The 15,194-nt window shown below is 38.8% G+C and overlaps 3 protein-coding genes across 4 annotated transcripts in view; all 3 read left to right on the top strand.

Annotated features, from left to right (window-relative positions):
- Nucleotides 1-4,287: 4,287 nt before the first annotated feature.
- LOC117458526 (olfactory receptor 1L3-like) lies at nucleotides 4,288-5,229 on the top strand. The gene is made up of 2 exons (XM_034099084.1): nucleotides 4,288-4,636; nucleotides 4,766-5,229. Exons 1-2 carry the CDS (start codon nucleotides 4,288-4,290, stop codon nucleotides 5,227-5,229), a joined length of 813 nt encoding a protein of 270 aa, XP_033954975.1.
- Nucleotides 5,230-9,241: 4,012 nt separating this feature from the next.
- LOC117458812 (olfactory receptor 8G17-like) lies at nucleotides 9,242-10,189 on the top strand. Its single transcript, XM_034099482.1, has one exon. It carries the CDS (start codon nucleotides 9,245-9,247, stop codon nucleotides 10,187-10,189), a length of 945 nt encoding a protein of 314 aa, XP_033955373.1. The 5' UTR covers nucleotides 9,242-9,244.
- A 3,110-nt stretch (nucleotides 10,190-13,299) lies between these two features.
- LOC117458791 (olfactory receptor 8G17-like) overlaps nucleotides 13,300-15,194 on the top strand; it is a 7,221-nt gene continuing 5,326 nt past the window's right edge. The window contains exon 1 of one of the 2 annotated variants that reach the window (XM_071205418.1): nucleotides 13,300-14,209. In XM_071205418.1, the coding sequence (XP_071061519.1) occupies nucleotides 13,300-14,209 (910 nt within the window). Of the gene's footprint in view, nucleotides 14,236-15,194 lie in introns of those variants that run through there. The other variant, XM_034099458.1, reaches the window with a different exon arrangement.

Genomic DNA, 15,194 nt, shown 5'->3' with positions numbered 1-15,194 from the left:
GATTTCATGGTTAGGCGTTCAAGCTGGCGGCCGGTTTGCTTCAGCTTACGGAGTGCAGGGGTGAACCAGGGTGAGGAGGTTTTCAAAGTGACATTTTTCCTTTTGAGGGGGGCCAGGCTGTTGAGGGACGCGAGTAGGGTGGAATTAAGGTGGTTGAGTTGTTCATCGGGTGAGCTGAGGTTCGAGTCCAGGGGGAGAGTAGAGGATAGCACGAGGTGCTGGGGATCGAAAGAGCATAAATTACGGAAAGTGATGTTCCTGGATGGGGGGGGGGGTGGACGGGGGAGGCGATGGTGAACTGTATGAGTTTGTGGTCAGAGAGGGGAAAGGGGCAGGGGTGGAGATCGAGTACTAGGAGGTTGGTGGAGCAGACAAGGTGTCCTTTATCATGGGTGGGGAAGGTGACATATTGGGTAAATGAGAAATTGTCCAGAAGGGAGGAGAATTCAGAAGCGACTTTGCAGGTGGGGGAGTCCATGTGGATGTTGAGGTCGCCGAGGAGTAACAGACGTGGGGAGAGGGATGAAGCAATGGTGGGGAGTTCAGTGAGATCAGAGAGGAAGGAGGGGTGTGGTTTGGGGGGGTGGTAAATGAGGATAACTGTCAGTGAGGGAGGGGCTTTGAAGGCGAGGAATTCGAAGGATGGTACTGAGGGGAGGGTGAGTTCTGTAGTCCAGATGTTCTGGTTGTTGATGACAGCCAGCTAGCTTAGTTACATTATGTCGGCCGCTAGCTGAAAACACCAACACACATATACCAAGATATACAGCATACATATTTTTCAAGTCAATAGACTATTATATGCACTTTTATTACTTCCTTTGTGATTGAATGTTTATTTTGTAAACCTCTCCCATAGTTGGTTTAATTGCTAAACGTGTTTTGCAACACATCTTACCTTCATAGGTTGTAACACGCATGCTGCAAGTTCCAGAACCCATTAACTGCATGGTTGACCACCCAGGACTAGAGCCTGCTTGAACCCATGCACCCTGCAGAATCTCCACAATATTTATAAATACAGTTTCGGACCTTTGACAAATACAACGGAAGAAGAGTAAGTTATTGTTACCTGTAATAAACTACTACCGTTTGATGAAGAATCAAATCATGGTTTGCTATATATGAATGATATGTTATAGGAGCAAATAATTCAGGAAAGAAAGGCTACTAAGTATTTCCATCAAACTTTATTTTTACAAATGTACAAAATGTGTGAATGTATATGTATACACTGTACATCATCCATTCCTCTCCTGATAGGCGTTTTCGATATCTTGCGTATCGTAGCTTCGGAAGCTGGTGCTGGGGATATTTAGGGCGAGGCATCAGAGCGGTGATTCCGTCGTGTGTTGTGCTCCGGATCCGCCAGGAGTTTCCAGATCTGGCCGGACAACATGTAGGATTTTGACCTCCTTTGGGGGGAAACGGGAGCCAATCATTTCCTCCTTGGGGGGCCGGTCAAATTGAGTTGATAGGTCCTCTGGGACGTGGATGCGTTTCAGCTCGTCCGCAAATGGTGTAGGGTCCAGAAAGACTTCTGTGAAACACAAGCCTCGTCAGCTCATCCACATAGACTGAAAAAGAAAGCATTGTATAAATAATTTGTTATTGTTATTCACTTTTTGTATTTAATGTAATACTTTTATTGTTCATTGTATCTTTAATCATTTGAAATGTAAGTTCTGTTAATAATAATAAAAATAAAAACAAATATTTCACAACTTACTGTATGTAGGGCCGTTCTTAACAGGCTTGACCGTACACTCTCCCCTCTTTGATTTTGGATAAGCCAATTTGAAGACAAGTTGTCCTGCAGCAGTTGTCGCTTGGTCACGCCCAGCATTCTCGTCGTGATGCATTGCTGCCAGACACAACCTATAGAATAGCAACATAAAATGAGACTTTGTGTTATGACAGAATAAAACCCTCATGCCACTAAACAGTGACTGTGTTACAAGATGCTACAGAATAAAGTATACAGTGTATTACCTGCAAACAAACCTACTTCATTGCTCTGTTGGGGAATAACAAATAGGGCATAGATACACAGAAGCATCAACAGCCAGCAAGCCTAACATGATAGCACCCAGAAAGAGAATCACACCTGAACAAGCTGGAAGTCCAGAATGGTGTTGCTTCCCAGGTTCATGAGTGTGTAGCTACCGAACTTAGCCGAGTGTCCTGAAGAAAATATAATACAGGAGGTTTCAAGGCTTTTCAACAGAACTTCAATGGATAAGTAGATGAATTGTAACATACACCAGTAACTCTGGCACTAGACTGTCTTGTCTGTTTCTGCTTACCTGGAGAGTCTGCTCTCATATCTCCTGCGACTGCGACCTTTCCCCCCTGTTGTTGTAGATTATCGAAATTCTGCTGCTGCTCAGTGTTCCACTTGTGGATAATAGCAGGCTCCAGGTAACTCTTAGCATGCCTCCTGAAGGTCCCATACCCGATGATCTCCAGCTGCATATCTATGAATAAATCGAAAAAAAGGAAACGTTTTTGAAAAAGTCCACTGCTGTCATTTTTCATATGCTATAGATGTTAGAGATGGTAAAATACCTTTCGTAGTTGGAAGAAGGAACCCCCAGTGAAGTATGTAGCAGCGGATAATTGTAAGTTGCCAACCGGGGTACTTCCGATGACGGGCTGGCTCTCCCATTTTCTGAAGTAACTGCAGTTTGAACAACGCTGTGTGAACGCCACATAGGTCCCCACTTTTCTTGTTTGGACATCACAGTCTGTCTTACACACCGGACATTTTTCAAACGGCTGTCTGAGGCAGCTTTCAAAAACAATGTACTTTACGTCACGGTGCGTGGATTGTGCCTGTGGTCTAACAAAAAAAAATGAACAATACGTTTTAGATTTCAACTCTGAAAAACAGTAATGTGTACCAAACTTACGATACGTCGCATTCTTCTACAGTATCATCAGGGTGGTAACTCGAACCCAGAGACTAAGACTAGTAGTACTGTAAAAAACCTTAACAATACCCATCCCTAGATATTACACAAGTAAAGTGTTAAGAGAGTGAAATGTTGCTTTACGAATTTCAACACTTGATGCTGTCCCATTGATTCCGATTTCAGAAACCTGTATTTGCCTAACTGAATTGGTTTAAAGAGAGAAAACATTTTTGACTAAAATGTCATTTTTCATCGACTAAAACATCAGTATGTAGAATACGAAAGAAGTTGTCAAAGATGAAATACTTGCTGCCATAAGAAAATATATAGCTAGTCTAAAGGCTAGAGAATTAAAGAACATCAAAGAACACAAACCTGACCAACGTGAAAACTGAAATTGTAAGAAGTTTTTAAAAGGGCAAGTCGGTAGGGTCTGTTTCGAATTGGATAAGAATAAGGAGAATAAGCCAACAAAGAGGACCACAACACCCGTCTGCTACATCCTCTGACAAAATATCAATCAACAACATGTCAGACTTTATCTTTTGAGTTTGGTACACATTACTTCCAGGACAATGCAAGCCCTTTACTTTCTATCCAACAATTAAAAAGATAATATCCTCCTCCCTTTTTCAACTGTTGTACTTTATAAAGATAACTCCCAACAAATGAGATGGAGGCCCTTCTACTTTAAAAAGGGACTAAAACAACTTCAACACCGTTACAAAGTGTGACTTACTTTGCATGTAGTGACTGGGAATATGCAATACAGCTTGCATGCCTGGGACAGGGATTTAAGCAAGTCATTTTTTTCCACGTACATGTTCTTTGTTAAAAGGGCATTCCATGCAGCATGTTTAGAGCGGATGGTTATCAATTTCAGACTCAGGAAAACGGGAAACGGTTCCCTTTCTTGTCGTGGGTGGTGAAAGTTGTACATTGTAGCTTATTAAAAGTTGAGAGGCAAGGATTAAAACGTGTAGGCCTTGCATCACACATTCCCTACAGATGGAAACACGTCTTTAGGACATTTTAAAAGAGCACACCTGTTGGATATTGCCAGCAATGGACAGGGTGACACAAGAGGAGAAGTCGAATGATTGGAAGCACAGCCACTCAAAGAAGGTTTTTACTCATCTACATGTTTCCCTACAATACTTTATGTTCTACTGTATACCTTATTTCTATATTGTTGCTACTTTCATGATAAACTTACTAAGAGAAAACATAGATTAACATTTTTGAAGAAAAAAAACAAATATAAATGTAAAAAATATGATATATTTAATAATATGGATATCCCAAAGCCTCATGGTGCTGTTGTGGTTAATACCACACTAGAACTTAGACATGTCTTTGTTTTTTCAGGATGATGGAAAACTTCACCTACAACAGCTTCATGTTACAGCTTGAGGGATTGAATGTCCCAGATGATTCTATGCACCATGTGTTTGTTGTTATCTTTTTATCCTACTTATTTATAATGTTTGCAAGTATAGGCATTGCCGTTCTGGTTTGCATGGACAACAACCTTCACCAGCCCATGTATCTACTTTTGTGTAACCTGTTATTCAGTGATTTACTTGGAAACTCTATCTTGGTGCCCCGTCTGCTTATGGACATGTTGAGGCCTCCCTCTGAGCGCATCATCAGTTATTACGAATGTGTGCTCCAAGCTTTTACTACACACATGTTTGGTACCACAGCTCACACAGTGCTGATAATTATGGCTTTTGATAGATATGTGGCTATCTGTAATCCTCTGCGCTATCATACAATAATGACAAACAAGATGGTGATCAAGCTGACAGTTTCTGCCTGGGGAGTAGCCTTGGTTTTGGTCGGGATTCTGCTCGGGCTGACCATACGACTGAATCGATGCAGGACTATGATTGAAAGCTATTACTGTGACAATGCTGCACTTTTTAAACTGTCCTGTGAGAGTGTGTTTATTAATAATGTCTATGGCCTCACTTTCACTGTAGTCCTGTTGACAGCTTCAATCGGCACTATGGTTATCACCTATACTAAGATAACTGTAGTCTGTCTCACCAGTAAGAGCAAGTCTTTGAACAGTAAAGCTCTGAAGACCTGCAGCACACACCTGGTTGTGTATCTAGTTATGATTTTTAGTGGGATGTCTATTATTGCTCTGCATCGTTTCCCTCAGTATACATACTACAGAAAAATGTGTACTGTTTTTTTTCATATCGTTCCCGGCAGCCTTAACCCCATCGTTTATGGTCTCCAGTCAAAGGAGATACGAATGTTTTTTTCCAATGTCTTTAGATCCAAGAAAGTTTTTGCAAAGTAGTAATGAACAGTTCCATGTATTGTGTGTTCTGTTTTCTTGTGTTCAACACATCATATAATGTGCTACTGAGTTTCTTCCTTTTAAAGTACACAGTGCATGATCACTTTGAACTGTATGCAGTAATAAAGGTTGCACAGTCCTTGCAAAATATGTACAATAAATACCAAGAGTCATTTTATAGAAAAACTGTTTTAATATGATAAGCATGGCTATTAAATGCAAACCCACCTTTGTTCTGCATTAGTACATCACGTATAGAATATATCCTACTTCTGCCTGAAGGGGCTTAACAATATGTACGGCACACGATACGCTCTGTCTTCAGGCCCTCGCAGCAGCTAAGGAAAAACTGAGTTACAATTACAACGCAGAAAATCACAATCAATCAATTTGACTCAACAATAAAAGTTGCAGAGGGCCTAAATGAGTTATTGGGGCGGCCTGATACTAAAGAGTAACATTATTCCACCAAAAAACGAAAAAATACATTAAAAAAAGTTGTCCTGCCGATTTCTGAGACAGGATGTGCCTGGTTTTTGTGACGTCACATATATTTGATTGGAGGCAGTCCCTAAAGTTGTTTTTAATGTTCCAGTTAAGAACATATCTTAACAAAGATTCCTTGGTGATAATTCTTGAAGCCAGGGTAATACCTGGCCAAACTAACTATATCTTTATTGTTTGGAAGTTGTTTGTGACAAAGTATAATCATTTCTGTGTAGAACATCTAAACATTTCAGGTGATTTAGGCTTCCATGTCATTGAGGCGTGCTTGATGTTTAGTTGACATACTTTAATCTGACATGACAGACAGACATAACTCGGTATCATCTAATCGACAATTAAAGGTTATGCAGTCTTTAATCATTATATTGCCTAAAGGAAGGTGAATAAAAAAGGTCCAAGTACAGAGCCTTGCTTGACTATAGGATTACTTTTATTATATTGACGATTCATCAATAACACGTACAGTACAAATGGAGATCTCTCAAATTAATATAATAGATTAGTGAGATTCATTTAATGACAATTACATTTTCCAGTCTCTGCTATAAAGTGTGCTGGTGAAAGTTGTTGAATACAGCACTAATACCTTGTCTGATACAATTAGAAGGTCATTTGTAACTCCCACCAGTGCTGTCTCTGAGCCGCTTTCTAAATCTTGACAGGAAATCTTCAAATAAACTATTGTTATGTAAAGAAAATCCCAAAACTGTTTGATTTTTAATATAATATTTTTCGTAAAGTGCCTTTCTCTGTATCTAATATTTCCGTTTAAAATTAAAGCCAAATACGATACCCGTCTCCCAAACCATTGCCATTACCATCATCTGGTTTCTAACCAGCCCTTTATATCTTACAATGACCTCACAAATCTGTTGTCTACTCTAAAGTTATATATATCCTGTTTTAAGCAGACCTTACTTTATACTTTTTTAAAAAAATGATTTGTTATGGGAAACAAAGTGGTCTTCCTGGCTTCCAATAGCCATCCTGTTACAGGTTGTACTTATTTTTAAGGGTATACTTTCAGTTCACACATTCCCGCGCACTGCAGAATAGCGTGAAGCCTACAGCCCACCACCTCAGCAACAAACTGTTCTGTCAGCTGACGTCTGGCAGGCGGTACCGCAGTATCCGGACTAAAACCACCAGACTCAGGGACAGTTTTATACCACAGGCTATAAGAATGCTAAACACCTGAGCTCTGTTAAGTGCCTCGATAAACATTCATCTGTTGTTATCTTGCAATTTATTTATTTTTCTAAATATTTTATTATATACGTTTCATTATTGGAGGAGCTCGGGTCCTAATATTTTCATTGCCATTTCTACACCGTAGCTTATGTGCATATGACATTCAAACCTTTGAATCTTGAACTGCTTGCACATCCGCATGACCACAGCGGTCCACAGCAACTGAAAACTAAAATATTTACGAGCCTTTAAAGTTATGATTAAGGGAATGGCCGCATTTAGTAGCATGTGGATGCATGTTGTGCCGCTAGCTGTCCACTCCGCTGCATCACACCTCAACTCCACAAACTATCAACCTCATTGTAATGTTAATTTCGTCAGCTATTTTTTTATTTAGTGTTAGTCCTGTGTGAAATGTTCTTTTTAGTTTTAGTCATATTTAGTCACCTTCATCCTGTTTTTATTTAGTCAAGTTTTAGTCGACTAAAAGTCTGAGCATTTTAGTCGACTAAAACAGTAAACATTTTAGTCAAGATTTAGTCGACTAAAAGTCTGAGCATTTTAGTCTTATTTTAGTCAAAGAAAACAAGTTATTTTAGTCTACTTTTGTCAATGAAAACTGTTGAGTCTTTTTTAGTCATCAGATTATATAGAACATTTCAGTCAAACTAGTCTAGCCAAAACCAAAAAATGTGTCATTTTAGTCAAACGTATTTCACAATAAGATTATATCTTGTCCTTATTTGATGAAAAACACAGGTTGATTAAGAAAGCAGCTTTGCAGAGAGTATCTTGTCAGGTTTGTGGTGTTTGTACCAGCTGTGGTATGGCCACATTGCTTCCCTTCTGATAAAACAATGCATTCGCTTTTTTTCTCCGCCTCATTGTAGCGAAAAAGGGCCAAAATATCACATCGTTTCTTTCTCCCAAGCAGTGGTGGCTTTAGACTTTTCCGTTGTCAGTCATTTTGACGGACAGGATCGTAACATTTCCGTCATAATCCATTATTATCCGTCGAGTGCACAATTTATCACTCACTCGCGCTGACGGGGGGGGGGTATTCGGTTAACGCGAGTGCGACCACTGCTCCCAAGCCCTGTTGTTGCCATTTTATTTTCTGTTAAATAAGGTTAGTTAGACCATGAGTCAGACCACGAGTCAGACCATGAGTTAGTCCATGAGTTAGTCCATGAGTTAGTCCATGAGTTAGTCCATGAGTTAGTCCATGAGTTAGACCATGAGTTAGTCCATGAGTTAGTCCATGAGTTAGACCCGAGTCTTCCTGACAGTTCACAGTGTGCCGCTGCCCGGTGTAATTCAAATATACCGCCGCGCGCACCGCAGACACACACAGCTTCTGCCCAGCGCAGCACCGGAAATGGAACTGCTGGGAGAAAAACTGACTATCAGAGATGTTACATTATCTTTGATAATATTTCGTCTCCTCATTTTTGGTCATCGAAAGTAAAGAGAGATTTTGGCATAGTTTTTATTTAGTAAACTACATTTTCGTCTCGTCACTTTTCGTCAACGATATTGCATGATGATTTCGTTACAGTTATTGTTTACTGCCGTCGGTGCCGTCTCGTCATCGTCTCGTTTTCGTCATGGAAAAAAAGGTTGTTGACGAACATATTTCGTCATAGTTTTAGTAAACGAAATTAACACTACCTCATTGCTGATTTAAGGATAAGCCGGGCAATTATATCTTTCTTGAAGCTGAAACTGGGAAAGCACCTTCGTAACTGTTATTATATGCAAAGCCAAATCAATGTAGCGCGTTTAAAGCTGAAAGGTCCTTTATATTAAGGTTGTCAAGGATCTACTGGCAACTTTCCTCAATAATCCCCTCCTTGCAGTCTTTCAGTTTCTGTTGACAGCCTCTGCTACATACGCATTATAGGCGAATTCCCTAATGTTCAAATCTACATGTACAAAAGAGTGCAACAGCGAAAAACGTGTCAGTGTCGTTGGGTTTTACCAGCAGGGTAGGAGATTCAAGAAAAAACTGAAGAACTTGAGACAAAAAGGTATGGATCTAACAACTGTTTAACACATTTCACAACTTTTTGGGAATCATTTCTGACACCTTTCTTCTTTCAGCAGCTAAAGAAACAAGGAGAAAAAGAAAGCACATAGGCTACTTCCTTAAATGATCTTTCGTGCAACAGAATATAATAAACCAGAATATCTGTTAATGTAAGGGAAGTGTATGTTCTTATACTATACTATATATATATATATATGCTGTTCACTATCTGTACCCTCTCTCTCTTATGATATGATCCCTGATTGTTTTGTTTTCAGTTTCAGGTTGATGGACAACTACACGTATAACAGCCTTAAACTCCAGCTGGAGGGTTTTAATGTCTCGGAAGAGTCTGTGTTCTCTGTCTATCTGTTTTTTCTTTTCTGCTATATTTTTATAATTGTTGCAAATGTGGGAATTGTTGTTCTGGTTTTCCTTGACAAAAACCTTCACCAGCCCATGTATCTACTTTTTTGCAACCTGCCCTTTAATGATATTCTTGGAAACTCTATCCTGATTCCCCGTTTGCTTATGGACATGTTGAGGCCTCCATCTGAACGCCTTATCAGTTATTATGAATGTGTGATCCAAGCGTTTACCTCACATATGTTTGGTACCGCTAGTATGACAGTGCTCATGATTATGGCTTTTGACAGATATGTGGCTATCTGTAATCCTCTGCGCTATGCTGCTATAATGACAAACAAGATGGTGATCAAGCTGACAGTTTCTGCCTGGGGAGTAGCCTTGGTTTTGGTCGGGATTCTTCTCGGTCTGACCATACGACTGAACCGATGCAGGACTATGATTGAAAGCCCTTACTGTGACAATGCCGGTCTGTTTAAACTGTCCTGTGAGAGTGTGTTTATTAATAATGTCTATGGCCTCACTTTCACTGTAGTCCTGTTCACAGCTTCAATTGGGAGCACAATTATCACCTATACTAAGATAACTGTAGTCTGTCTCACCAGTAATAACAAGTCTTTGAACAGTAAAGCCTTGAAGACCTGCAGCACTCACCTGGTTGTGTATATGATCATGATTTTTAGTGGAATGTCTATTATTGCTCTGCATCGTTTCCCTCAGTACTCTGACCACAGAAAACTCTGTAGCATTTTATTTCATATTGTTCCCGGCAGCCTCAACCCCATCATTTATGGTGTGCAGTCAAAAGAGGTACGAAGATTCTTGACTAAGTGGTTACAGCCCAAGAAAATTACGTCATCCTTCTAAAGACAATTTCCAATGTTTATTTATAAACGTATTAATACAAAAAATATTTAACGTGAAAAGGCTGATATTTTGTTTGCAACTCATGACAGTCCCTCTTACAGCTTGATAAAAGAAAGGTATAAATATATAATTTCACTAGTGGTAATTCAAAAACAATTACCAAGGCATTTATTTTAGATAATTGTCATAGTGATATGCATCTTCATGTTTTATAATCCCAGATAATACATATTCTATGTGGTTAAATGTAGAAATGATCATAACCACTTGCCTAGTTCTGATGTGTGTTTTCTACAATTGTGCCATCACTATTAAGCTAGAAATATGTTAGGAAAGAAGAGACTAGTTCTTGTTGATGATTAACAACCTTATTGTCTCTATACTATAGTACCATATTGATTTCTCAGTGAATATGAAGTAGAAGTAGAATTATAGCTTTGAACATAGCGCAGCGCAGTGATTTTTTTTTTGATTTTGATATACTTTATAATCCCCGTGGGGAAATTTTTTCTCTGCATTTGACCCATCCTAGTGTTAGGAGCAGTGGGCTGCCATTTTGAACGGCGCCCGGGGAGCAGTGTAGGGAACGGTGCCTTGCTCAGGGACACCTCGGTAGCACTTGGTCTTGGTCACTTGGCCGGGACTTGAACTGATGACCTTCCAGTTGCCAAGCCAAGTCCCTATGGACTTCGCCACCACCGCCCAGTGTAGTTATAGTTTATCTGTTGGTGATTAGATGCTAAACCTCTTCAAGACTCACGCCAAGTCCCTGTTTCCTGCTTGCAACCTGTTGATTAAGGTGAAATTCAAAGTGGGGTAACCTTCGAAGTCACAACAAACTCCTGCTAAAGATCATTTAAGGTGGGCTAACATCTAACAATACAATTTGAAAGTTGAGTTGCTTCTCCGAGTCTTGGTCGGTTGAGATTTATTTTCTATTTATTATCCCTTAACAGTTTTGATTATATTTAACTGTCCTTTTAAAATGGGATTATTCTGCTCATTGCTTTATGTCTTGATGTTTTCCATATTTTTTCCATGTTAACCACAAATTGACTTGTAGCTGATATGTACTAATAAAGTGGCCCTGTCTTTGTTTTATTACTTTTTGTACTTCTTATTACAATATATATATATATATATATATATATATATGGGTTCACCTTTAGACTTGTTAAAAACTGATTTAACAGTCCTTTTCATCAATCAGTAACTTTCACCAGTGCTTTGACATTCTAAAAACCTGACTAAATATCCTCGAATTAACCAATGGTTTATTTAAAAAAAGGGTTAGATTGCATTAGATTCAAACTATATATGATACTCGTCTCCCTAACAATTGCCATTACAATGGGTACGGATTGTGTGGTTTCTATCCAGCCCTCTATATCGTACAATTACCTGTAATCTGTTGTTTACACCTAGGTTACACATACACACGCCTGTCTTTACTTTAGTTTGTATTCAACCGATACTTGTTTAATGTCATCTGTTGCTTCAATTCTGTATAAATAAATATCACGTGACATCCTACTATTGAGCTCCTGTTGCCAGCCTCCCTCAGTAGCGGACCTTTTTTTTTCATTTAGAGCAGGGGTGTCAAACTCAATTTCAACTCGGGCCACATTAACATCATGGTTGCACTCAAAGGGCCGGTTTTATATATAAGACTATATAAGAATAAATATATAAATATTTAATATTAAATAATGTATTATATTACATTATTGCCTCTGCATTGGTTTATTATCGGATAGGGTAATAACTTCATAATTAACTACGTCTGAAAGCAGAAGTCTGGGCAAACAATTGCAAGTCTCTTCAGTGCGCATGTCACAAAATGATTTAAAAAGAAAAGCCAAATTCTGGAAAAACTAAAAAAGTGACATTTTGGAAAAAAAGTGCATTGAGATGCATTGTGGGACATGTAGTTTATGGGCAATGTGCTTCTCTAAAGCGGCATGTAACCGTATAATAAACTTATTATATTATTTGCAAGCTCTTGTGGGGCCACATGAAATGAAGTCGCGGGCCGGATTTGGCCCCCGGGCCTTGAGTTTGACACCCCTGCTTTAGAGGGTGTACTTTTTACACTTTGTATGACAAGTCCAGTTGGGAGCTCTTCCACATTTAGTTTGTTTGCCAAGAAGAAGAAAAAAAGTGTTTGTTTTTAAAAAAGGTGGCCTTGCACTAAAAACGCCGCCACCAACTCCAGTTGAGTTTTTATTGTGTATGCGTGAAAATCAAGATCAATGTAGACCCTCCAGTTAGTATGAATTAAACCATGTGCACTATGGCATGACCACACTGGTCCACTAAAAGAGAATATTTATAGTATGTACAAGCCTTTAAAGAACTGCCACAGCGCCATCAACTGTTAACTAATATGTTTAATAAAGCTGCAAGTGATCAATAAAGTACTTCTTATCTTATGTGGTGAAGGACCTGGAAATATAATAACTGATTATATGCACAACCAAACCAGTAGGCATCTGAAGCTCACAATACCTTTCAATGTTGACATAGTTCCCTTGGCAACTTTGCTCAATAATACCCTTCTTATACTGTTATTCAGTTTCTGATGACGGCCTGTCTTAGATACTGATGTTATCAATTCTTAATGATTCCTTTACTTTGGTAATTTTTTCTAGGACTGTGTTGTGTGGGCTGTCATTTTACAAAAAATGTCAAATCTGTGGTGCAATTGAGGATAGAATAGGGTCACAGCTTGTTGATTCCAAAGTATTGATAAATGAATTCCCTAAAGTAAAAATCACGTCTACAAAAGAGTGCAACGGTAAACAACTTTCAGTGCTGATGGGCTTTACCAGCAGGGTAGGAGACACAAAAAGAGAAGACCGATCGGAACGAGAGACACAAAAGGAAGGTAGTATTCAAGCTGTTGTGTCACAAATGTCACCACTTTTTAAAATAATTTCTGATTCTTCCAGATAGAGAAAGGGCAGAAGTAAAGCATACTACCTTAAAACAATGTATTGTGCAATAAAATACCATTGACTAATATCTGGTAAATTCAGGAAAATACAAACATTTTGGTTCCTCTTCAAAGAAAAATTGTCTTTGATCATTTGTTTTGTTCTTCTAGGATGATGGGAAACTACACCTACAATAGCCTTACACTCCAGCTGGAGGGGTTCAATGTTTCGAAAGAGTCCATGTACTTTGTCTTTGTCTGTTTCCTTTTCTCATATTTATTTATAATTGTCGCAAATGTGGGAATTGTTGTTCTGGTTTTCCTTGACAAAAACCTTCACCAGCCCATGTATCTACTTTTTTGCAACCTGCCCTTTAATGATATTCTTGGAAACTCTATCTTGGTGCCCCGTTTGCTTATAGACATGTTGAGGCCTCCATCTGAACGCCTTATCAGTTATTATGAGTGTGTGCTCCAAGCTTTTACCTCACATATGTTTGGTACCACTAGTGTGACCGTGCTCATGATTATGGCTTTTGATAGATATGTGGCTATCTGTAATCCTCTGCGCTATGCTGCTATAATGACAAACAAGATGGTGATCAAGCTGACAGTTTCTGCCTGGGGAGTAGCCTTTGTTTTGGTCGGGATTCTGCTCGGTCTGACACTACGGCTCAATCGATGCAGGACTATGATTGAAAGCCCTTACTGTGACAATGCCGGGCTGTTTAAACTGTCCTGTGAGAGTGTGTTTATTAATAATGTCTATGGCCTCACTTTCACTGTAGTCCTTTTCACATCTTCAATTGGGAGCACAATAATCACCTATACTAAGATAACTGTAGTCTGTCTAACTAGTAAGAATAAGTCTCTGAACAGTAAAGCTTTGAAAACCTGCAGCACTCACCTGGTTGTGTATATGATCATGATTTTTAGTGGAATTTCTAACATTGTGCTGCATCGATTCCCTCAGTACTCAGACTACAGAAAACTCACTTGCATTTTGTTCCATATTGTCCCTGGCAGCCTTAACCCCATCATTTATGGTGTGCAGTCAAAAGAGATACGAAAATTCTTGTTTGAGCGCAAGAAAGTTAAGCCATCCTACTAAAGATAATTTCCATATTGTTTATTTATATTTGTATCGAATAAAAAATATATAGGGGGTACAAATGGAGTGCCCTATTGAAGTTAATCAATGCTATTTACAAAAACCTTTTATTTCTTTATGGGTAATTATGATAAACATATATCTTTCTAAATATTTCATCAACCAATATAATAAATACTTACTATGGTGAAATGTAGAGAAAATAACAAACAAAGCACCTAGCTCTGAAGTATATATTCTTAAATGTTTGCCATCACTGTCAAGTTAGACTTCTGCTAGGATAGGAAAGTCCGGTTCATGATTCTTAATTAGCTATTTGATGATTGACATAACATTAGTAAGTAAGTAAAACTATATTTATATAGCACCCTTCTCAAAACGGATGTACAAAGTGCTTTACAGTACAGTACACAGGACACAATTCAAAGTACAACTATAAAATGTAGAATAAAAGGCATAAAACAGCAGCAGGTAATACATAGGATAAAACATACGATAAAGCACCAATAAAAAGACAGCTACTAATTCATCTCCTCCGACGACCCAAAGGAGCGTCGGAACAGGTGGGTCTTTAACTGCCCCTTACAAATCTCTATTGAGGCAGAGGTTTTTATTATCTGGGGGAGTTTGTTCCAAAGCCTTGGAGCCACCGCCTCAAAGGCACGGTCACCCTTAGTCTTTAGCCTGGTTTAGCCATTAATTCCACTTCATTGATTTTGGTGGCCTGTATATGATGACGGTGAGAATGAAGTAGCAGTTACAGTAAAGCTTTTTTTTACCATTTATGTTTTTCATAAAGCAATGTGAATTAATTTGTTGCCTAAATGTGCTATTAAAATAAACTTACCTTGGTTTTGTTTGAGTGATATTATCAACCTTTATAAAACGGACTAGTCAAATCAAGCAATCTGATTGGTTCTTAGCCATGATATAATGAGCATATACCATGTAGAATTGTA

Source organism: Pseudochaenichthys georgianus, chromosome 14 (assembly GCF_902827115.2).
Source record: "Pseudochaenichthys georgianus chromosome 14, fPseGeo1.2, whole genome shotgun sequence".
Lineage (NCBI taxonomy): Eukaryota > Metazoa > Chordata > Actinopteri > Perciformes > Channichthyidae > Pseudochaenichthys > Pseudochaenichthys georgianus.
Note: the sequence above shows the minus strand (reverse complement) of the source record. Positions and strands in the feature narration are given on the sequence as shown.

Excerpts from the sequence above, each read along its gene's own strand:
- LOC117458812 (XM_034099482.1), top strand. The coding sequence starts at position 9,245 with ATGGACAACTACACGTATAACAGCCTTAAACTCCAGCTGGAGGGTTTT.
- LOC117458526 (XM_034099084.1), top strand. The coding sequence starts at position 4,288 with ATGGAAAACTTCACCTACAACAGCTTCATGTTACAGCTTGAGGGATTG. Across the intron at positions 4,637-4,765 it reads CACAGCTCACACAGTGCTGA|TGCTCGGGCTGACCATACGA; the intron begins TAATTATGGCTT and ends TGGTCGGGATTC.